This window comes from Henckelia pumila, chromosome 4 (genome assembly GCF_033568475.1).
Source record: "Henckelia pumila isolate YLH828 chromosome 4, ASM3356847v2, whole genome shotgun sequence".
Classification (NCBI taxonomy): domain Eukaryota; kingdom Viridiplantae; phylum Streptophyta; class Magnoliopsida; order Lamiales; family Gesneriaceae; genus Henckelia; species Henckelia pumila.
The window spans coordinates 139,837,468-139,860,944 of record NC_133123.1 but is presented as its reverse complement, the minus strand read 5'-3'; the positions used below and the strand labels follow the sequence as shown (position 1 = coordinate 139,860,944).

The following is a 23,477-nucleotide window of genomic DNA, read 5'->3' as shown; positions in this document are numbered from 1 at the left end:
CATGATAGTGTGTGGGACTATAATTTGGTTTAGGCAGTTGTTTTGTTGATATCTTTATTGTTGGATATATGAAAATTGTCTTATAGATTGTTTCTTTCTCATATCAATGTATCGTGAAAAATGAAAAGTACATATGTAAAGTGGTGGATTATATGCATGGTTTATAAGATTCATTCACACAAAAAGCGAACAACTCATGAAAAAATCTGACTTTGATACATTTATATCATGTCGATAAAGTGATGCAAAAAATAAGATTCTTTAAGCATTCAGCAACATAGCAAATCACACACACAGCAAAAAAAACCTATTTCACAGTCACTTTCCCAACCATTCCAGCTCCTTGGTGAGGAGCACAATAGAAGCTGTAAGTTCCTTTCTCTACCAAAGTCACTTCATAAACCTCTCCTTTAGCATTGAGAAGATTCTCCTCAGACATCGAAATTTTCGATACATCGACTCCTGACGGGACCTCATCTTCATCGAAAAGCACGTTGTGTGGGAATCCAGCATTGTTTGTGAAGGTGAGTTTCTCTCCTGATGCCACTTCAATGTTTGCAGGGACAAAAGCTAGTGAGCCATCATCACCACCAAGCTTTATCTCGACAGCCAAGGCATTGCTTGCCAAGATTGCGCTGGCTACGGTGGCAGCAACCCCCACTCCGAACTCTTTAAGTGAGGCTTTGACAGCAAGCCTCGAGGCAACGGGGGTGGCGGATACTTTGATGGCCGAGGCTTTCGACGATGAGACACCAGCCTTGAGGCCAGTGCAAGATGGAATTGTAACAGTAGTAAATGCAACAGTGGCCATTCTTTAGTATACGGGTGACGTGAAAAGGGTATTGGACAGAATCAACTATGGGATTTAATTTATACGAGGAAGGAAATGATTGCTTTTTTAAATATAGTGTGATAGTCGGAGGTTGGATAATGTGGAAGGAGATATCCTGTTATGTGGGATTGGATATTTGGAATGTGAGGTAGGAATTGTGGAAGAACTAAAGACAAGTTTTTAATGTGGTAGGAGTTTAATTCTATATTTTGTGGACGCAGTTTGTTAGAATGGTTTTATTAGTTGCAATTTGCAAATATATGTCGTACAATTGTTTTCGATTGCTACCATTATTTGAGCTCAGTTTTTCTTCAACTAAATATTGAACTGATGTTTATACAGATAATTATTAGGGGTGAGGTATTTGAAAATTTTAAAACATTACTTAATATAATATTCTTGAGAAATGATAAAATGGTAAATTGAAATGGAATTTAATGATATGATTTTTTTTTCTAAATTTTCTTGGAGAGGGAAATTGGCTTTCAGAAAAAAAAAAAAAAAAAGCAAATATATATATATATATATATATATATATATATATATATATATATATATAAAACCCCACTCAAACCTTTTCCCTTGCCAATGTTATTTGTTTATGGAGAGGTATGCAAATTCATAATGTATTTTATTTCATATAGGCAAGATTAAAGGGACCAACGATCTTAAAAAGAGGAACATATATTGGGCCTACCATTCCATTTAATTCTTTCACAATATTCAAAACACAAACCAATTCAAGTAAAAATCCTGCTCCTCATTAGTGTGTGTGTTGTTAACCCATAAATATGCGCCATTAAATCGTAGGCATCTGCTTTTATAAACATCTATACAAGCTTTGCGTTAACACTACTTATTCAACCATAGTTAACCGCCACATCTCTATTTACATGCACAATAATACACAGTTCCCCTATAGGCCCAACAAAGGCACGTTTAACAGGTAAAACAATACCTAACATGCTTCCATATGCCACCTTTCATATGGGTGGAAATATATCATCATTGCTGTTCTCATCCATGTCAAAATACTTGAAGCCAATAGCATTCTCTCCGCCCGGGTTGAAGCTCGAATTGACATAGCATTTCATGTCATGGAAGAGATTCAAGTTATCCACCAGTTTATGAAATATATTGCACCCACAACACTGCCAGAATACAAAAGAATTCCATTAAATGACTGTTCTAAGATATAGTACTCCAATGATAAAAACTAAATGTCGTGTTCTCTAATGTGTAAGCTACTTAATAAAAAGTGTAATATGCACTTTAGGCTCAAGGACAGCATAGTGCATAGACACAACTCGAAGATGTATCCCTAGTAACTTGCTCAGAGATAAGATCCGTTCACATTATCAAACGACACTAAAGTATATACTTATCCAACAGTTGGGATAATAAATGACCATAATCTTACAATTTACTTTACATTTACCAAACCCACATTTAAGGCATCACTTAAAAAGCAAACAAACACGAGGAGTCAGCTTCATCAAAAAGAATGAGCCTTTGATTTGCGTTGAAGGCGCACTGCAGAAGAACTGAGCCTCAAAGCTAGATGCGTGCACTATAGGCCGACAATAATGGTTACGGCATTGCATAGAGATGCACCAGTAAGTCTACCTTCGACGAAAAATCTTGAATTTTCATCATTACATTCTTAAACTTAACATCTCCCCCTCAACGACCCTAAAGTACACTAAATCATCATGGTCAAATCATCTGGTCACAAAGTTGTCATATTTTCCTCGTCCTCTCACTAGTTAAACCATACTGATTGCTCAATAGATTCACCCATATTCAACAACCACTAAAATAAACCCAGGATCAGAGACGAAGGGAAGGGGGGGGCAGTGGGGGCAGCCGCCCTCCCTCAATTTTTAAGCTGAACAGGGGGTGGGGGGTAGAGGGAGACGGTGGGTTTTGGGGGGGGGGGGGGGGAGGTGGGGCGAGTGGGCCAAATCTTTTTAGTTATTTTTTCCTTTAAAATATTATTTCTTAAATAAAGATTAAAAACGTTAAAATAAATAAAAATTAACTAAAAACGTGAGAAGACAAACTGATAAAAAGAAGAAAACAAGTGAGAAGCTATCTATTCCAGATTTTCTCCAAATCCCTAAAAAAAATCTCGATCAAATTTCTACATCTCTATTTCTCAGATTTTCGGAGTTGCAATTTTATATCATTATTATATGATCTTTCATCTTTGATTTTTTGTACACACCGACACACGGTAAGTTTTTCTTTTTCATGTGAAGTGTTTTTTGTTTTTGGGTATATTATAAATATATATAAGGATTTTGTGATGGTTTCTATTTTTTATGTAAGTTATTCACTCGAAATATATGTGTTCGTTCATCTCGCCCCCCTTATTTGATTTTTCTGGCTCCGACCCTGTGGAGGATAGTGCCCAATATTACCCACAAGATAACAATCCTAATATTAATGCGCATGCGCGAAAGTTATCGTTTTTATAAAAATAAAAATTAAACTTGAACTTTCGGGGAAAAAAACTTGAACTTTTATGTAGACGGGTACCTGTACAAAGACGGTGCCATCGGTGTAGGCATGTGGATTGATGGCCCGAGTAGTACGCTGGCCACAAACATTGCAAGTAAAGGCCACGCGCATCCGACGCCTTGGGGATTTTGTGAAGAGTGACCACGGGAAAGTGGACACCCGTTCCATATCCGAATCAGAATCCGACCCGACTGGAACCGATGGTCCCTCCATGCCTGATCCTGTAGTCCAACCTCTCACGTTCGCAGCACTTAAAACCAACCCCATCGCTGCATCCTACAGAAATACGCAAACCCAAATCAAAATTGAGTTCAGTAAAAAAGAAAGTTTCTCAGCTATTTAACAGCAGTAATTTCCATGAATCAAAAGTTCGAGTTCCATAAAAAAGAAGGAGCTGGAAGGGAAGAAGAAATAAAGCAAATCATAAAAATCATCGAAAAAATAAAAAAGGGAAAATTCAAAACGCAAGTATGTACCTTGGAGAGCGTTCGATTCCTGAGAACGGGGACGAGAGCAGAATCAGCACAATCGGATTGGGGATCGGGCTCGCAGTTATTCTTACCACCGTTACTATCTGCAAAAAAAACAAACAAACAGGGAATCAAAAGCATCAGAGAGCTGAATAACAAAAAGGAGAGAAAAATTAAGGGGGGAAAAAAGAGAGCTGACTTCTGGGGACGGAGGAAAAGCGGAGGAGACGCCGGGTAGAAAGATCCTTGGATTTACAGGGGGAGAATATCGGCAGAGAAACGGCGCCGGTGGTGGTGGTTATGGTTTCCATATCCGATGAATTATCTAATTCAGGAGGGAGGAATTTGTTATGGCGGTGAACCAGCGAAAATAAAGGCGAAAATTGAAAGGGATCGTGTTCCACTGTGATCCCACCCAATTTGCTGACCCCCAAAACAAAAAAAAAATGAAAAAAATAAAATTGGTTTGATTAGCTGTGAAGGAGTATTTTTCCTTGTTTGTGAGGCCGTACAGTAATTGGGCTTCAATGTAAGAACTAAGTCAAAGCCCACATCTTGAGCCTACTTTTGGATCATTTGTTGCTCTTCAGTTAAATAACCATGAAAGAAAGCCCATTAGGGTTCTTGTCTCCTTATTAAAAAAAAAACAATTAAAAATTGATAATATTATATTTATATCTATACTATGTATTAAAGTACAAGTCTCCCTTGGTTAGGTGTAAACAGAAAAAGATTGAGCGCTTTCTTTCAAAACTTGGTTATATGGAGTGCTTGTTTTTTGTTTTTGTGCAATTTAAGTCCATCACTGCGAGAAAATTGGTAATAAAGAAAAACTTCGAGATGAAGAGGAAATGGAGAAAAAAAGGAATTATGTTTACCAAAATAGAAAACTAAGCGTCACGACATTGAAGGTGAAGTTATAAGGCTAGCTAGAGTTTCAAGTTTCATATGTATTCTGCATTTCCTTTTTGACTTTCCCAATTCCCATGCATACACATAATCATAATGCTTGAGCTTAATAATGGGCTTGCTCTATCTTCAGTCTCTCCCTGTATTCTTTCATTTCTTTCTGATATCTTTCTTTGTCCTGGACTCCATAGCCTTGGTAAATCTGTGTTACAAATGATGCACGTGAATATATATATATATATGCATGCATGGATACCAAATTATATAGTAGTCGTACCATCCTTTCTTCAGAGGAGAGCTTGTTCCATGACTCCCCTATCATCTTCGTGAACTCCCTCTCTTTATTCGGGTACAGCGATTTCAGATGCGAATGCCTTTCAGCAAAAAAGAAGTTGTATCCGCTCCTGTTGGGTTTCGGACGGCCCGGATCTCCTCCTCTTCTTCTCCTTCTCCTTCTTCTTTCTTTCCTGAGACCTGTCTGGTGAAGCTGTGGGGTGTAGCGTATGATAGCGTTGCAGGGTCGAGGAATCAACGCAGAATGATCACCAACATGACAGCTTGGAATATGATACAGCACACCATTTAGTGTCTCCTCCCCAACTTTGATCGAAACCAGGTATCCACAATCGAATTTTCCATCAATCGTTCCAATTGCTTGGAAAGAGGAACAGGCTGTCACGGTCGCGTAAAGTTATGAGATGTTTTGTTCGTGAAAAAAGTGTAATTTTTTATATCAAAAATATTATTTTTTATTATATATATGAATCGAACGATTTACCGTAACATCATCTCAGACGATGCTACCTTTTGTTTTGGATAGGTCAGTTTAAATCGGGCCGAACATATATTAGGGTGATTTAATTTAAATAGAAGAAATTAATTATATTGGGGTGGACAACGTTGGCGATCATCATGAACTATATCCACATCAAATATGGACATTATATTAGATTTAAGACTCAAAAACTTTATATAGTATATAAATTAATTAATTTAAAAAAAGGAAAAAAAAAATGTGAATAGCCAAGCAAACTTTACCAGTACCCACAGAATATGAAACAATAACGTTTGTGGCAGAGAAATTAAAAGATGTGTGGTTCCTATGTAATTTATTATCATCAACTTTGCTCTTCAATTAATGATGCCTACTCTTCTATAGGTCCAAGATTTTCTTCTGCAGGCAATATCTATTCTTTTCAAGGACAGAATTATTCTTTCAAATATATATAACATTCACATGCAATAATTCAAACAGAAATATGATTTCTTGAAAAGATACTTCACCTCCCCAAAAAGTTGAATCAGTACTAAATTTATTACGATTCCATGCTCCTTTTGGATCCAAAATTAATATCCATAATATATATGTGAAGAAAAAGTAACAAAAATTAATTAACTTTGAAAAACAAAAATAGTCATGATTTTAAATAATTAATTAATTAATTATACCAGCTGCTTGCGCAAGAATGGAACCTTGAAGCCTGAAGAAGTAAACCAGCTCGTAGCGGTGGAGGAGAGTGTAATAATGTTTCCTTAATGCATAAGAAGCGCTGGTGGTTTTTGCCGAGAAATCAAACACTGAACTAATTTCTCTCCATTTTTTCTCCGTCACCACCTTTTTATATTAATTCCCAGGAAAAATCATTAATAATTTTAAGGAAATAATTAGAAGAAAAAAAAAATTTGCTAAAACATATGTGTCTCTTGCATATATTATGAAATGTTTATAATTAATTAAATAATCAGACCTTATCGTAGCCGCCTCTTTTAGTGACCTCCACATATAGAACATGCAGATTCAGCCCCTTCCCTCCAATCACCGGAACCCTTTAATTAATTCCACCAAATTAAAAAAAGGTAAGGATATATATAATTACATGACTTATTACATGCAAAAAATGTGAAAATTAATCTTGTAGGAGAAAATGTATATTATACGTACATAAATTTGGAGCCCAGAGAGGTGTGGAAGCTTCGAAGAGTGTTCAAGAAGAGTATATGATCCTTGACAACATCTTCATGGGAGGCTAAAGCGACGGGATAAGGCTTGCCCGGAACTCCATTGCAGCCAAGAATTGCTGTTTCAGGCGACATCGATCATTCGCCGCCGCGCCGGAGAATAAATATATATATATATATATATATATATATATATATAGAAGAAAGTACAAAAAAATGTTACCGTAATCTGAATGAGAAATGGGTTGTTGGCGGGCAAAGATGAGTAAATGTAGAGGGAGAGAGAGGAGAGCTAAAAGTGACAAATTTTGGTAATAATAATGTTTAAAGCCACAGATGATTCCAAGATGGCTTGTCATTCATTTAGACCATCTGATTTGCTACTGTGTTTGTTTAATTTGTTTAAAATAGGTATCGATTCGATTTAAATATATATTTGAAATTCTAAACTTATTCATATATATATAGAATGAACATTAATATTTCTTATGAATTGGAATCTTGTTGTTTATACTCGCATGTTTCAAATTATTTATATTTTTTTTACGGATTTAATTATCATTTAACTATGTAGTATAGAGTTTCAGAAAATTTTCAAAATAAATTATTTTAAGGGAAAATTGTTTTTTTAGTCTTATATGTTTATTATTTTGCGATTTTGGTCCTCTATATTTTTAGATTTCAGTTTTAGTCCGCTATCTTTATTTTTTTGACAATTTTAGTCATTTTTCTGATGTGGCACAAATGCAGTGCTGATGTGAGCTGACGACATAAGCATTTTTGAATAAAAAGGACTGAAATTGCCAAAAATCGAAACATGCATGACTAAAACTAAAATATGAAAACATAGATGATCGAAATTGCAAAATGACAAATATAAAGAACGAAAATTGCAGTTTTCCCTTATTTTAATTATTACATTTAGTTAAATTTGAGAAGATCATGATAGCATAATTTTTTTATTTTTTTTGCCAATGAGAGCATATATAATTTAAAAATGAAACATCAATTCTATAATGGTGTTATTATTTAAAATATCGTTTAACCATAGTTTTTTTTATTCCAGAACCATAAAAAAATTGTTTTGAAAATTATATTTGGAAAATAACTTTTTTAAAAATATTTCACTTATAAACACTAAAAACGTTTTTAAAATACTTATACAAACAAAACCTCATATTTTTCAATATCCTAATTACATACTCTCTATATCATAAATATTTTATCACCTCATCTTACATGTATTAAACCAAACAGTACTCATCCAAGTATTTATTGTAGGCTTAATGATAACTTTGGCTTTTTCTTACCAACCGAAATTAACTCGCTTCAAATCTCAATGCATTTTCTCCGTTTAGCTCTTTATAGACGTCATTAATTTGCACATATATAGGGGAAGAGCTACAAATTAAAGTTATAATTTACAAATTACAATAATCCTTTCCGGTCTATGTATATTCAAGGTGAATCAATTCGGTTCTCTGAATTGGATTCAGGACCCATTAAAGCTAGGGGTGAAATCGGGTCGGTAATCCCCTTACCCGATTCCCGTCTCGATAGAAATTGAGATTTTTTTTTTCTCCCGATCCCGCACCCGAGATGTGTCGGGACCAGGGGCGGAGCCACCCCAAAGGCTGGGGTGTGCTCCAGCCCGGGGTTGATTTATTATTATTATTATTATTATTATTAGTTATAGTATATATATAACCTTGTCCAGTTAAATTTCTTTATTAGACCAATATTTGTACTAAATTATTTTCTAAAATATATTTGTGAGATTTGTTTGGTTTGATTTTTAAAAAAAATTCAAAGATAGAGAAAACAACTGTAAGGCCCGAAAACATTAAGTTCTGAATTACGGGATTTAAGATTTAAATTTCGAATAAAAGTGAAAATATGAATTTAAGAATTTATGAAAATTAGAGATTTCAATTTCGGGTCAGAAATATTTAATTTGAGGATTTTCGGATTTTAATATCCGGAATTCTTAGATTAAAAGATTAAAAATATTTGAATTGATATTTATGGAATTTAAGATGTGAATTCCAAGATGATAAATATCAAAGATTGAATTTGAGGATGAAATCCGAGCAAGGACCCATTTGCAAATATTGAGAAGTTCAAGGACTAAAATGCGATAAGTTCCGAAATAATTTAATTTGAATTCGAGAATATTTAATTTGAGAATATTTAGAGTTTAAAATTAAATTTTATTATTCTTAAAATATTTAGAATTGAAATTGAATTAAATCGCTTGTACGGGGATTAATTTGCAATTATGCCAAAGTTGAGGGACCAAAATGCAATTTTCTTGCAAGTGGGAATCACACGTGGGCCTTAAATATGAAATGAAATGGATTTCATTCAGATTGTAGTCAAGAAACCGTGAGCAAAGAAAAGAAAAGGGTTAAGCCAATTTTCAACCTTTCAAGCTCCCGTAAAAATTAATTCGCCTGGTAGAATTTCTGATTGAACATATATTTGCGATCACAGCTCCGAGTGCTTCGTTTTGAAGTAAGTTTTATGAAGTTCTACCATGTTTGATTTTTAAGTTGTTGTTAGAATTAAGATTTGATTGTATAAATATGTTCTAGCATATACGACGATAGCACATCTAAGACGGATTGAGAAAAGATCGTCGTTTGAACATGTTTATGAATTTTGAAAGATTTATCAAAAATCTGAAATTTAGGGATTGATATGCACGTGTGTAAGCTACTGAATTTGTAATGCTATTGAGTTGAAATGCTTGTTATGAAGATGTTAAAGCCTTTGGGATTTTCGAAATCGTACCGTTACGCCGTCGGTTCAAGATTTTGAATTGATAGACATTATGAATGTCTAGAGCTGATCTTTAAGCTTATTGTGGATGAATTGAATATGAGATTATGTTGAGAATGAAGATATAATGATATTTGAATCGAAAGATTTATCGGACTCGAATAGTTGCGACGTCGGTTTGAATTTCGATTGTATTAGCAAGATTTGAACTGTATAAGCTTTCAAGAAACATCGATTCAGATTGGACATTGATGTTTAGATATGTTATAATCTATTTCAGATTTGAATTGAAGATTATCGAAGTTGAATCGACGAGTTCGAGTTCGAATGACTTGAAGTATTTGAAGTGGAATAAAAAACACCTTCAAGTAGCACTGATTGTAATGAACAACATAGTATGACCGATTTGGCTAGCGTTGAGATGATCAGCATTAGCAACAGATTCAAGAGGTTTGAATCGCGATGAAAGATATGAGTTGACATTATTCTTGCCAGGTAGAACAACTCGAGAACGTGGTGGTTTTTGAGTTATCCTGAAATCACATACTTAGTTGTTTAAGTGCTCTTATGTGATTTACTTGCTTTTGTTGCTATGAATATTGACTTATGTGTTCAAGATGTTTATCAGTATTTATTTGATTAATGCATACAGATTATGTTGCATTCATCTTGAACCCTACCTTGAATAGCACAGAGGGCAGAATGGCCTAAAGTGCATATGACGTTTGGAGGGCTGTAGTTGAGTGGCACGGAATGTAAATTTACTTCCAGAGCTAGAAGACTCACTATAGTTGCACAAATTCAGGGGAATTAAGATATTTACGTCACCTCGATTGGGTAAGTTGGTGGTCGGTTAAAGATTTTATTTTCCCGGGATCCCAAGAACTAAGCTTATTGGTATCATATTTGATAGCCTATTCCTTGGCACATGCATTGCATTTATGCATTAACCTAGAATTTTCTATGGTTTAGATATGCAGTTATAAATGCTAGCATGTTGTAATACGCTATTCTAGATATGAATGTGTGCTATTGTTGTAGATGAATCGTTATGCTTTAAGAATTCAAGAATAGATGATGATTCTATGATCTACATGTTATTACATGTTTTATGATTTTAGATTAGTATGACATATAGATTCCATATTCTTTCATGATGTATATGCATGTCTTTCATACTGAGATTTATTCTCACCGGAGTTATCCGGTTGTTACTTTGTTTGTATGTGTGCATTGCATCAGGTTGGGGGCATGAGCAAGTCAAATGTGATTTGGATAGCACGAGATTGAATGATTAGAAGTGGAGACTCGGGTTTTAAGCAGCTGATATGTATTATATATAAACATGTTAGAAGACAAGGAATCTTGTACATGTATCTGTAAATCCTAGTTTATATTCAAGAATGGATGTATTTGAATGTTAGGATTAATTTGTCAATGCATGTATAGTATTTAGCAGCTTGTTAAAGAGTATATTTATACATGTTCCATGGTTGACAATAAGAGTGTTTCCTGCAGATTTTCTGGAAATACAGCTCGCTCGATCGGTAGGATTTCACCGATCGAGCGAGGCCTTTATTTTGCAAAACAGAGGGTTGAGATTTTATGCCCGCTCGATCGGTAAAGTTTCACCGATCGAGCGAGGCCAATATGGATGCAGACCCGAGAGTTTTTACTTTGTGCTCGCTCGATCGGTAAAGTTTACCCGATCGAGCGAGGGGCCTTCTTTAAAAAAAAAAAATTTTGTTTGCTCTTGGTTTGAATATTCTTTTATTGTTCGATTAATTGTCTATTAATCGTTAATTGCCCTAAGATGAGATTAGCAACCCGGGTCCCCACAACAGGTGGTATCAGAGCATAAAGTTTTGGACTAAGATAGAAGTTGAGAGGGGTAGATTGAGTCACATGCATTTATAGTATTGCATGAGTCTGCTTTACTTGTGTTACAGAATGGTATGTGACTATGATTGCTTGATGAACACTATTTGCTTTATTGAGATAAGAATTACATGCTTATATGCTGATATGTATACTTGAGTTATTGAATTCATTAGACTAAGTGAATTCATTTTAAGCATGTAATATGTGAAAAAGCATGAGTATTTGCAAGTATGTGTTCTATTCAGAAGCATGAGATTATATGTATGTTATACTGCAATTGTATTTTATAATCTCAGCCATATATATTGCTTCTGTTAGCGAATAAGACAGATTGTGCAGATAGCATGAGAACCTCAGACAGAACAGAACCTCATATAGAACAGAACCGTGTTGAGGTAAGGTTTTGAACCGATTGTACTGAGGAGTATGTTAGTTGAACAACTCCAAAGCTATGAATCATCAACTCAGAAAGATACAGAATATGCTATGTCTAGAAAGGAGTTGATTTGAAGAGCTGGATCAGTTGTTCAAGAGAAGAATATTCAGATGAACATAGAATCAGCTTGATTTTATATCAACTCCAGGACTTAGCAAGAAGTTGGTGAAGTTGCCAGAAGAAGTACTGAAATTGTTTGGCAGGTAAGTAAACAAAATTGTTTCTTTTCGTTTATGCTAAAGAAGATAGAACAGTATAATTTGCAGACTAGAAGCATAAGTTGATTTCAAGCCATTAATAGAAGAACAAAATCATGAACCGATAGTACGAGGCAGAGTTGAATTTTTATTCACGCCTCTGTAATTGTGAAAACCTATGATCATCACCTTCACTAAACTTTCATAGCAGTATAGCTTTGAAGCAAGAGATAGTGGCAACAACAGCAAAGATTGAAAGGCTCAAGTTGTATCAGATAAGAATATTACAGGTAAGTGAATTAATTCTAGTTAACCGCTTATATATTGATTGCATAACATACATTCATAGATCAGTGATTTGTTATGCTATAATCTGTATCTGATGAGCCTTTATTCATCGTATTTGCTGAGATTTTGCCTTTGCGTAGTCATAGAAGATGAAATACAGAATTGAGGAAATAAGATTGAATGTGCTTCAGGTGTGAGATATTAAGCTAGAATGCATTATAGATATTAATGCAATAACTGAGTACCAGTTACCAGTTAATTGAATCCGTGTACTGATAACGAAATAGACATGACTAGCAATTTATGATATGAGTTGCAGAAATAAATTTCTATTATGTTGGTACTGTTTATATCACGTTTGATCGTGGAAGAATGTCAGTAGAAGTCTAGTTGATATATTGAACTAGTACAGAATTAACCTAGAATTGACAGATATGTCAATGATTAGAATGTACAGAAATAGTTCAATGACATATATCGATTTGTCTACGACATGAATGCAGGTCTATATAGAGTGGTGTCTAGTACAAAAGTATTATGACAACTCGTATAGAAGAGCATTACTTGAAATGAAGAACTTCAGAAACAGCTAGCAGATTGAGTAGAAAAGAGTTATGTAGTACCGAAATGATGATTAATTCTATGACAATAAGTTACGTCGAAAAGATTATATTCGACTATTGTCAGCTAAGAATTAATAAATGAACTTATATCAATAGATAATAAGAAAAATCAGTTACAGTTGAGCTTTTTCTTCAATTTTGCTGAAGCTATTCCATCATAGAAATCTTGATTCTTGAATTTCTTGCTATCGATTCTGAGGTTGTGTTATTTGACCTCGATTGATATTGATTGACTCTTATTCTTTGCTAGAGTCTACTTTGATTCACTCGCTGTCATTCAGAATATTTGATTTTGACTGACATTTCCTTGAGCGAGTTCCTTTGATTTGAAATTTGAGAATTATTGATTATTTGATGTGTTTATTCAGTGTATCTTGATGTATTTGGCTCGTAACTGATAGAAATTCAGATTCAGACTATAAGCAAGATTTATGGGTTTTAGATAATTGATGGATTTATTGAGTACAAATATATATACTTGTTGAATGTTTATGCTTGACAGATAATCAAACGATCAGAATTGTTGCGATCCAAGCTAAACTCGATTGGTTTGAAAAGATAAACGCAACATGGATCTTAAGATCAAGCACTAAAATATTGATTGAGAACGCAAGATGAAGATAAGAGATAAGACAGCAGAGCAGAACAGATGAATTTTTGCGGTGAATAATCGTTTGATTATGCCAGATATTCTAGATATGGAATATCAGATTCTGAAAGAGGTATATGACACAAGATTTAATATCCATTCAGTTGTCTAAGCATGTATAACTTACACGTAGTCAGTACTTGGAAATTAGTATTGGAAGAAGAACTGAAAACAAATACGAGAGAATTACCATTACCAATACTAAAATTCCAGTAAAAGAAGTCGAAAAGAAGAACTCAAGTGGTTTTTGTAACAGATTAGTTACATAAGAGTTGAAATCAGATCAACTTTGTAAACGACTTTAGTTCTAATCTACTTGAATCATCATGCTTTTGCAATGTAGATTGTAGTAGATTTTGACAGATTCATGAATATGTTGTATTAGATATGATACAAACATAAAAAGATACTGGTTATGCATTTAGCAAGATGATCAGATTACAGGAATTATTGAAATCTATTGTCAAGATAAAGACTTTAGATTTGTTTTCTAGATTGTGGCATTGATTGTCAGATGTTCTGAGTGTTTGGTTGTATGAGATTTCATTATACCATCCTCTGATTAGTGGACTATCAGATGTAATTATCCAGATTTCCGAGGATATGCTCAGAACTATAGTACTAGATTCGGTACTAGTTGATCGATTATTTGCCACGTGATTACTATGATTTCTGTGACAGCTATTTGATAGATATAAAGAAAATATTTTGATGATTGATTGATCAGAAATACAGAATTGTCTTTATATTGAAACAATCTTACAGAAATATCAGCTATCAGACCAGATAAGAGTCAAAAAACGATAGAGAATGTGAAGATTGCTTCGAACAGAATAAGAATAGAGTAGCATTAACAGAGCTAGTAGATGAGTAACAAATAGCGATTTGAAGCCTGAACATAATGATCAGTTAAGAAGTTCTTTTCCGAGCATCATTAGGTTCAGAAAGAGGTTTCAGAATTGATTCCTATGAGTATTTGATCTAGCTTATGGATTAATACTCGAATTGTCAGATAGATGAATTGTTATCCATATGCATTGGCTGAAGAATATCAGCTAGAATATGTATGTGCATTCAATTCAGATACAACAGAAGTAGATAAGATGTTAAGCAAGACAGATTAACTGATGCAGAATTCGATCACGAGAAAGAGCAACTTAGATATAAGTTGACTCAGTGGTTATATGTTTTGCAGAAGTGATCAGAAAGAAGATTAAAATACGATAGAAGAGAAGATATCAGAATAGATATTGAAAGCTCAGAGAATTGAAGTCAGTATTACTTCAGTCAGCTATACATCTTACGAGAATCAGCAGTAAGATCGAATGCGATTTCGAGGACGAAATCATTCCTTAGAGGGGAGGAATTGTAAGACCCAAAAATATTAAGTTCTGAATTACGGGATTTAAGATTTAAATTCCGAATAAAAGTGAAAAGATGAATTTAAGAATTTATGAAAATTAGAGATTTCAATTTCGGGTCAGAAATATTTAATTTGAGGATTTTCGGATTTTAAGATTTTAATATCCGGAATTCTTAAATTAAAAGATTAAAAATATTTGAATTGATATTTATGGAATTTAAGATGTGAATTCCAATATGATAAATATCAAAGATTGAATTTGAGGATGAAATCCGAGCAAGGACCCATTTGCAAATATTGAGAAGTTCAAGGACTAAAATGCGATAAGTTCCGAAATGATTTAATTTGAATCCGAGAATATTTAATTTGAGAATATTTAGAGTTTAGAATTAAATTCTATTATTTTTAAATTATTTAGGATTGAAATTGAATTAAATCGCTTGTCCGGGGACTAATTTGCAATTATGCCAAAGTTGAGGGACCAAAATGCAATTTTCTTGCAAGTGGGAATCACACGTGGGACTTATATATGAAATGAAATGGATTTCATTCAGATTGTAGTCAAGAAACCGTGAGCAAAGAAAAGAAAAGGGTTAAGCCAATTTCAACCTTTCAAGCTCCCGTAAAAATTAATCCACCCGGTAGAATTTCCGATTGTACTGAGGAGTATGTTAGTTGAACAACTCCAAAGCTATGAATCATCAACTCAGAAAGATACAGAATATGCTATGTCTAGAAAGGAGTTGATTTGAAGAGCTGGATCAGTTGTTCAAGAGAAGAATATTCATATGAACATAGAATCAGCTTGATTTTATATCAACTCCAGGACTTAGCAAGAAGTTGGTGAAGTTGCCAGAAGAAGTACTGAAATTGTTTGGCAGGTAAGTAAACAGAATTGTTTCTTTCCGTTTATGCTAAAGAAGATAGAACAGTATACTTTGCAGACTAGAAGCATAAGTTGATTTCAAGCCAGTAATAGAAGAACAAAATCATGAACGGGTAGTACGAGGCAGAGTTGAATTTTTATTCACGCCTCTGTAATTGTGAAAACCTATGATCATCACTTTCACTAAACTTTCATAGCATCTTTAGTAATTTTTCGAAGTCAGGTCACTTGAAACATCGATCACATCTTTAGTAATTTATATTTTTTTTATCACTATATAATATTTGTAGTTACCGTTAAATGTTTTGCAAGTGTTCTTTGATTATAAATTAGTTTTTTATTATATTTTAATTTTTAAATAATAAATTTCTTTTTTTTTTATTTTTTTATCGAATCCTCTAGCCCAGGGTAATTTTTTTTTCTGGCTACGCCCCTGGTCGGGACCCGAATGTTCGGGATAGGATAATCCCGAATAATATTTTTTTTTAAAAAAATTCTATGAAAATATTTTTTTGAATAAAATTTATGAAAAAAATCAAACAATTTCTTAATACATTACAAATAAATTAAAATTTCTTTATATATAGCAATTAAAAAACTAAAACATTTTTTTAGTACATTACAAAAAAACTAAAACAACTACTTGATTAATAAAAAAACATATAATTATTCATAATAATAACAAAAACAAAATAAAAAATTATAACTCAATGTCAATATTAAAAAATATAAATATAAAAAAAATTATATGGTATATAATTATAAAACATTAATATTAAAACATAAAATTAAAAAAAATAATTTTTTTAATTAAAAAAATATTATTAAAAAATATTATTTCTATATTCGGGTCGGGTCGGAAATCCCGTCGGGAAGGGTTGCCTATCCCGATCCCGATCCCGACATTGATCGGGTCGGAAAAAATCCCGAACACTCGGGTCGGAAAAAGTTCGGGACGGAAAAAATTCGGGACGAGAACGGGTTAGAAATCGGGACGGGTCGGGATTTTTTAAAAATTTGCCACCCCTAATTAAAGCTGGTTTCATATTAAAAATTACTCCGATTAAGTTCATACTAAAATAAAAATAATATCCTAATATTAAATCAAATGATTCAAAATTATTTTGAACAGAGGAGATCCATAAAAATATATATGAACCTAGCTATGTATATATAGCCAAATCCATTTTTGGTCCAAACTTCAAACCCAACTCAATGAGGTTCATAAATTATTAACAAAAATAAATTATCATTCATTTGGTTCGTCTTCAAATGGATCGAGTATATCGATGCTCAAAGCCTCAATCTCGTTCCATATATATATACCGAAATTTTTTCAATATACAGATATTTTTTCGGTATAACAAATTTTTTTCTATATCTATACGGTATCAATATGGATTTTTTCCATACCAAAATTTCAAAATTTCGCTATCGATATTGATATGAATTTTTTTCATACCAATATTTTTAGTACGGTATACCGAAAAACCATCCCTATATATAATGAGGCGTAGAGATTTTCTATCTAATTAAACAACTCATACAAATTAGATTATTTATCGAATTACATTTTCTAGTGATCATACCGACCGTAGCCGACGATCGTATTTGTTCAATGTGTTTAACATTGCCACTAATTACCTACTTTCTTCCATTTTTTTTATAATTTTATTATGTGCATAAAAATAATAACTATACAAAAACTTGCTCTAAATTTATCTTAATTTATCATCCATTTTTAGAATACATATATAGCTTGTAATTGCTGGACCAATTAACTTTATTTCCATAAATTAAACTCCATTATACGCGAGCTAGACCCATAGATGGTGGAGAAATAATATCAAATATTTTAAGATATAAGCATTATATTACATGTTATAATGCATATAAGGGGATAGAGAAAATTTCAATTTTGATCACTTAAGTCTTTTTGTGTAGATTTTATTCATTATTATATTATTAGATTTCAATTTTAATTAGTGTGTGTTTTACAATTTTTGAAAATTTTAATTCGAAAGTGTTAGTACTGTTGAATCACCGTCATGTCATTTCATCATCATTTAAAAAAAAAAATTTAAAATAAAAATAACGCGACAAACTAAAATGTAACCTACGAGCTATCAAAATAACAAAATATCAAATTTATGGAACAAAATCACAGTTTAACATAAAAGAAATATTTATCTTGTCACGTGTATCTTAAAATCAACTACTTGAACATCCTTTTCTATGTATATGTTCTCAACACGATGCGAAGCAAGTCGCCGGACTTCCACCAAATGAAAGTTGCAGATATATATATATATATATATATATGATCATCCCCTTAAGTAGATCGATGCATTGACTGGACATGACGTTTAAATTTTGGATAATTATTTATTTTTAAAAGTTAATCTATGTTTCAAGGTTATATCCGCCGAATCCAAACATTTATTTCCCACCTTTAGACGTACGTAGCATCACCAGATAATATTAATTGGTTAATAATATTTTAGCATATATAGCTGTAGAGAATAGATCCTGATCAGAAATAGGGCTGACAGAAAAGTGATTGGAGGAAGAAGAAGTGTAACAGCTATGGCAGGGAAGCAGAATAAGATTCTTTCTTTTATATGCAGAAATAATAAACGATTATTCTCCTCAAAAAAAAAAAAAAATGAAATCATAGCCACACGCACATGTATCCACAACACATACACCTTTATCATATATGTGTGTGTGTACTTTAGAGACATTATAATTTCACTTCTATTTCACGTATTTAATTTCCAATATCCGAATATTTTTTTGAGTAAACATATCTTACATTATTAGTGGATTTTGATTATCTTTTTACATATGTTATTAATACGATTAATTGGGATCATTTTTCGTACATATTTTTTTCATTATGCGTTGATCATAACGATAATGATCAGTATAATCCATGTCAACATGCAAGCTAGCAGCAATAGTACTCTTAATTAAACTAATGGCTGTGCGGGGTCTGAAGAATTGATGCTGATATTTCTCGCGGGACCAGGCTTGATCATCATACTTAGAATCAAAGCGATCATCTGCCATTGATCAAGATTCGTTACGATGAAACTCGTTTTCGAGTTTAAAGTCATGATCTTTTCTTACTTCTTGACTAATGGACTTACAGTAGCTATGGCAGAGCAGAAGATGCTGAATCCAGGGAAATGGAATGGTGGATTGTCTCCTAGAAACAAAGCTTTGGAAAGGAGGGGGAAAAAAAAAAGGAAAGAAAAGGGAATTAGAAGATTACATTGAGTTTATTGCTCATATCCAATGCAGAAAAATGACTAATTTTATGTAACGATCAATGTGTTTCAGCTGAGAGATACATTTGCAACAAGTGAATAGTGATCGCCACCATAAACACAGCTAGCTATTCCGACTCGACGATTAATTTATTTTAAACACAGCAAGCTAAGGGTTATGGAATCAGCATACCTGTTAAAGGAGTGAAAGCAAGTGGCGCAACAATTCCAGCTAAGGAAAATATGACAGTAATGCACCCCTGAGCCTTCCCCTACGGCAGTCAAGGAGATTTCAAATCTCAATCTCATCATTTTTTCCATTACATATTTACATTCCAACCCAAATATCATATAAAACTTACTTGTTCATCTGGACCAGTCAGCTTTGAAGCAATACTCCTCAACTGCACATGCATTGATGTATAATTAAGTCCAAAAAACTTTGTGCTCGAGACAAAACATTGTGGCAAGAAACAGATAACTCACGCATGGCAGAGCAAAAACAGACACAATGCACATCATTGCCGCAACATAAGGAACCTGCAAAAAAGAATTAGCAACAAGCCATGAAGAAAGTCTTGGTAACAAATAACAATTGTTGGAAAACAGGACAAGAATGTACCCAAGGAGCCCACGCGATGCGTAAAGTAAAATCTGCAATCAAGAAGTTAAGCTTGTTTTCAAAACCTGTGTGTACATGTTCAACATGAATAAATGTCCCTCGAATAGTTTTTCACTTACATGAGCAAAGGTGAAAAAAAGGCCTATAGAAAGCATATTTGTCTCTCCCACCAAAGGACCGAATACAGGCAAGATGATCAGCTGAAAAGCTCACAAATGCAATGCCATCACGCGATGCAAACGCATGATCAGAACATAAATTGATAATGATAAGGTCAATTCAAGGTAAAACCACCTGGATATAGATCCTGCAACTCCGGAAATTATCATTAGATCGGCGAATTGATCTTTGTTAAAGTGAAATTGAGCCTTCATGCAATACTGGATTATTGTTATAAAGCCAAGGGTTAAAAAAACAGAAGATATCTTCAATAAGAGCTCATGCAGCATATTCAATTCCCAGAATCACTAAAACGTAAACGAACCATTAATGAATCATAGAGGCCGAATTGTGAAACATTATAGAAGAATGCTATCACTGCTGCTTTTAAAAAGGGCCGACTGCAGAACAAAATGATAAAAGAACAACATGCATTAGAAGATTTTTTGCGGAAATAATCCCACCATCAATCGTCCTTCAAAATACGGAGTTGATTCCAATCTGACCATTGGTTTCACGGCCAAAACTCAATGAACTTTTTTTTACACATTCCATGTGATACAATACTTGCCATGTTATTAGATGAAATTTGTTAAAACAAAACTGACCTATTTCTTAACAAGCTAATGCTATCACCCAGTGAAAGTAGATTCTTGAACAGCAGGCATTTTTTTGCAGGAGCTTTCTGCAGTAGACACTCAGTCTCCGTGCTCTTGTTTGCACAAATGCTGCTGCTGATCAATGATTCGCGGAGGAACAATCTCATGTACACCAATGATATCACCGATATTGCAGTAGCAACCTATATATATATATATATATACATTAATGAACACAAAAATGATACTTATAGATAAACATGTACGTGGGACATGATAAACATGTATAATTTGTTTTGTTATATGCATATATAGAACAAGGAACAAAAGGCGAGTACTTGAAATGCAGTTGAAGTGGAGAGGAAGCGGGCCGAAAAATTCCCCAACACCGTGAAAACAAACGCAATGCCTGATACGATTCCAAACACCGAAGCCCGTTTCCTCTCTTGTACAATGTCTGCCTGCAACCATATCCCATACACTCGAAAAAATCAACAAAAATCGAATCTTTTTCTTGATATGTTCTGTTTGTAATATATTAGTTCCTAATTTTTCTCATCAAATTTCAAAAATCACTCCCTAGTTCTTTAAAATTATGGGTGCATTGGCCTTTTCAATAGTAGCTAGCTCCAATGGAAAAGTAACGTACCACGTATGCAAAAGCAAGAAATGAAACACTCCCTTGAGTAGCCATGGCAATCATGGTTTTGAGCACATAGTAAGCGTAGAAATAGTACTTGGTCATGCTGCAAGCCAGCACCACTGTAATTTCAATTCAAAGATTTATCATTTGTTTGTCACATGACCTAGCTAGATATCAAATATATACAAGTTTTTGAGTGCAAATGCTCACAAGTCACCGAATCAGACTTAAAATTCTGAATAGCATCATCAATACAAGCATCACTCATGAATATTAATACAGAATTAATGCACTAACATCCATTATTCTAAAAATTTTAATCAAACTTCAATTGATCTTTCATGAAATACATTAAGCTCTAGTACTTGTTTACATTGCAAGATTCAGGTCACCTTTCATGAAATACAACCCATTAATTAATTATGGTTCGATTATATTACATATACAATTTAAGAAAGAGTGTTAATTAATTACCTAGGGGAATGATGGAAAGAGTGATAGGGATGGTGAGCATAATCTTTCTTCCGTACGTGTCCGATAGATTTCCTAGCATGGGCATCACCACTAGGGCTCCCAACCCAACTATCTGCAATAGCACGTATAAAATAGAGCTATATCAAAACTCCCTAAATTAGCGCCCGTAAACAATTGGTTTTGATATTGTGCGCACATACTGTTGAGCTACATCATATACGTCCAATAAGTGAATATCATCTTGGTCGATCGGTGTTGTGACCACATTGAGTGCTAGCTCACCATATCAAAACTCTCCTGCAACTTAAATTTATGTTGGTTTTTTTTTAAAACCGGAAAATGATTTTTTAGTTAATTAACTTGTCCATTTTTTTAACTTTTGAGTCATTGATTTTTTAAAATTTGGTTTTGGTTTAATAAATTTTAATTTTAGGTTATTTGATTCAATTGATGACGTAACAACTTAACATGTCAGTATTTTTTGGTGTCATACCGATGCCACATCGTCACTTTTTGGTATCACGTCATCCATAGGACCAAAGTGTATCAAAATCAATATTTGAAAAGTTAATTGACCAAAACAAAAAATGGACAAGTTAATGGGAAAAAAAAACAATTTTCCCTTTTTTTATGATCTTTTATTTTTTTTTCTAAAGATTTGATTTTGAATTTTTAAAATAGTTAAGCAATTTAATTGATATAAATAATTATAATATAAAACTAAATTTTTATATTGTTATTATTTATTTATGAACTAATAGTTAATTTTTATTTATAATATAAAATATTAAATTAACCAAAAAAGTGGGAATAATATTGGTTGGGCGAAGTCAGGTGGTTGAAATTTGAGTAAATTTTTTTGAATAAAGTTCCACTGGTTTAAAACTTAAACTTGTTTAGTGTTTATATAAAAAAAATTAAAATTTATAATTCTTAATTTAAGTGACTTAATTCCCTCATATATGCCACTCTTCTTCCACAACATCTTAATTCATGCTTTCGCTTGCGAAAATTTTACATGTGATAAAACCATATGAAAATTCTTATCTATTGAATACTCGATGTATATATTTTTTACAAAATACATTTTATATTCTCTGTTTTTTTAATTTTGTACTGAAAATTATGTTTTTTTTTTTTTTTTGGCAAAGTAGTAAATAATTCCAGGCCAGGATCTACATACCACTTGTTGCGCTCCAGAGAGATAAATGGCCAAGGAGCACTTGTCTTCTCCGGGGAAAACCGCCGCCATGGTGACGTCGGTGATGGACGGAACCACCATGGATTCGGCGAAGCAGTAGAGGAACAATGTCACGAACATGTGGCTCAACCCCCCCTGTACGGCGCACCTCATCCATATCTCAGCCTTCGTTTTGTTTACTACGGCGCTAATTGGTTTTCTTAAATATGCATGTATACACACAGCAATGGAAGAGTTAGTGTATAATAGCCAAGTGAAGAAAAACTAGGCGATGAAGAGAGTGACAAGTCAGATTTTTTTTAGTAAAAAATCAATGTATTTATATACGCACTATGAGATATTTGTCAAAACAAACATATATCTAGGTTGTGCAGGGGGTCGATATTAATGTTTTAAGGCTCAGCTAGTGAATGCATCAAATTGTTCATATCTTTACACATAAATCAATGTATTTATATACGCACTATGAGATATTTGTCAAAACAAACATATATCTAGGTCATGCAGGGTCGATATTAATGTTTTAAGGCCCAGCTAGCGAATGCATCAAATTGTGCATATTTTTACACATAAACGTAATTAATGATATATTGTTGACGTGATAAATTATAAGATATTAGATTTATCATTAGAGTAATACTATAAGTTAGGTTTAATTTTCGTAAGGACGTATTAAACTAAATCATTATATCATGAGTTCATAAATACAA

At 33.3% G+C, this 23,477-nt stretch overlaps 4 protein-coding genes across 4 annotated transcripts; all 4 read right to left on the bottom strand.

Annotated features, from left to right (window-relative positions):
- Window positions 1–197: 197 nt before the first annotated feature.
- Window positions 198–880, bottom strand: LOC140860194 (plastocyanin-like). Its single transcript, XM_073263053.1, has one exon. It carries the CDS (start codon window positions 809–811, stop codon window positions 308–310), a length of 504 nt encoding a protein of 167 aa, XP_073119154.1. The 5' UTR covers window positions 812–880; the 3' UTR covers window positions 198–307.
- Window positions 881–1,631: 751 nt separating this feature from the next.
- Window positions 1,632–4,263, bottom strand: LOC140866281 (uncharacterized). Its single transcript, XM_073271242.1, has 4 exons — window positions 4,025–4,263; window positions 3,832–3,929; window positions 3,374–3,631; window positions 1,632–1,983 (listed from the first exon to the last, which is right to left on the bottom strand). The coding sequence occupies exons 1-4, from the start codon at window positions 4,134–4,136 to the stop codon at window positions 1,816–1,818; spliced, it is 636 nt and encodes a 211-aa protein (XP_073127343.1). The 5' UTR covers window positions 4,137–4,263; the 3' UTR covers window positions 1,632–1,815.
- A 474-nt stretch (window positions 4,264–4,737) lies between these two features.
- Window positions 4,738–6,828, bottom strand: LOC140867104 (high mobility group B protein 9). Its single transcript, XM_073272183.1, has 5 exons — window positions 6,677–6,828; window positions 6,483–6,561; window positions 6,184–6,349; window positions 5,012–5,406; window positions 4,738–4,936 (listed from the first exon to the last, which is right to left on the bottom strand). Exons 1-5 carry the CDS (start codon window positions 6,826–6,828, stop codon window positions 4,841–4,843), a joined length of 888 nt encoding a protein of 295 aa, XP_073128284.1. The 3' UTR covers window positions 4,738–4,840.
- Window positions 6,829–18,536: 11,708 nt separating this feature from the next.
- On the bottom strand, window positions 18,537–23,038 carry LOC140866327 (uncharacterized). Its single transcript, XM_073271298.1, has 14 exons — window positions 22,750–23,038; window positions 21,567–21,678; window positions 21,099–21,211; window positions 20,788–20,910; window positions 20,459–20,652; window positions 20,176–20,251; window positions 19,989–20,071; window positions 19,807–19,895; window positions 19,692–19,723; window positions 19,556–19,609; window positions 19,432–19,473; window positions 19,263–19,341; window positions 18,950–19,020; window positions 18,537–18,862 (listed from the first exon to the last, which is right to left on the bottom strand). Exons 1-14 carry the CDS (start codon window positions 22,918–22,920, stop codon window positions 18,770–18,772), a joined length of 1,332 nt encoding a protein of 443 aa, XP_073127399.1. The 5' UTR covers window positions 22,921–23,038; the 3' UTR covers window positions 18,537–18,769.
- Window positions 23,039–23,477: the final 439 nt, after the last annotated feature.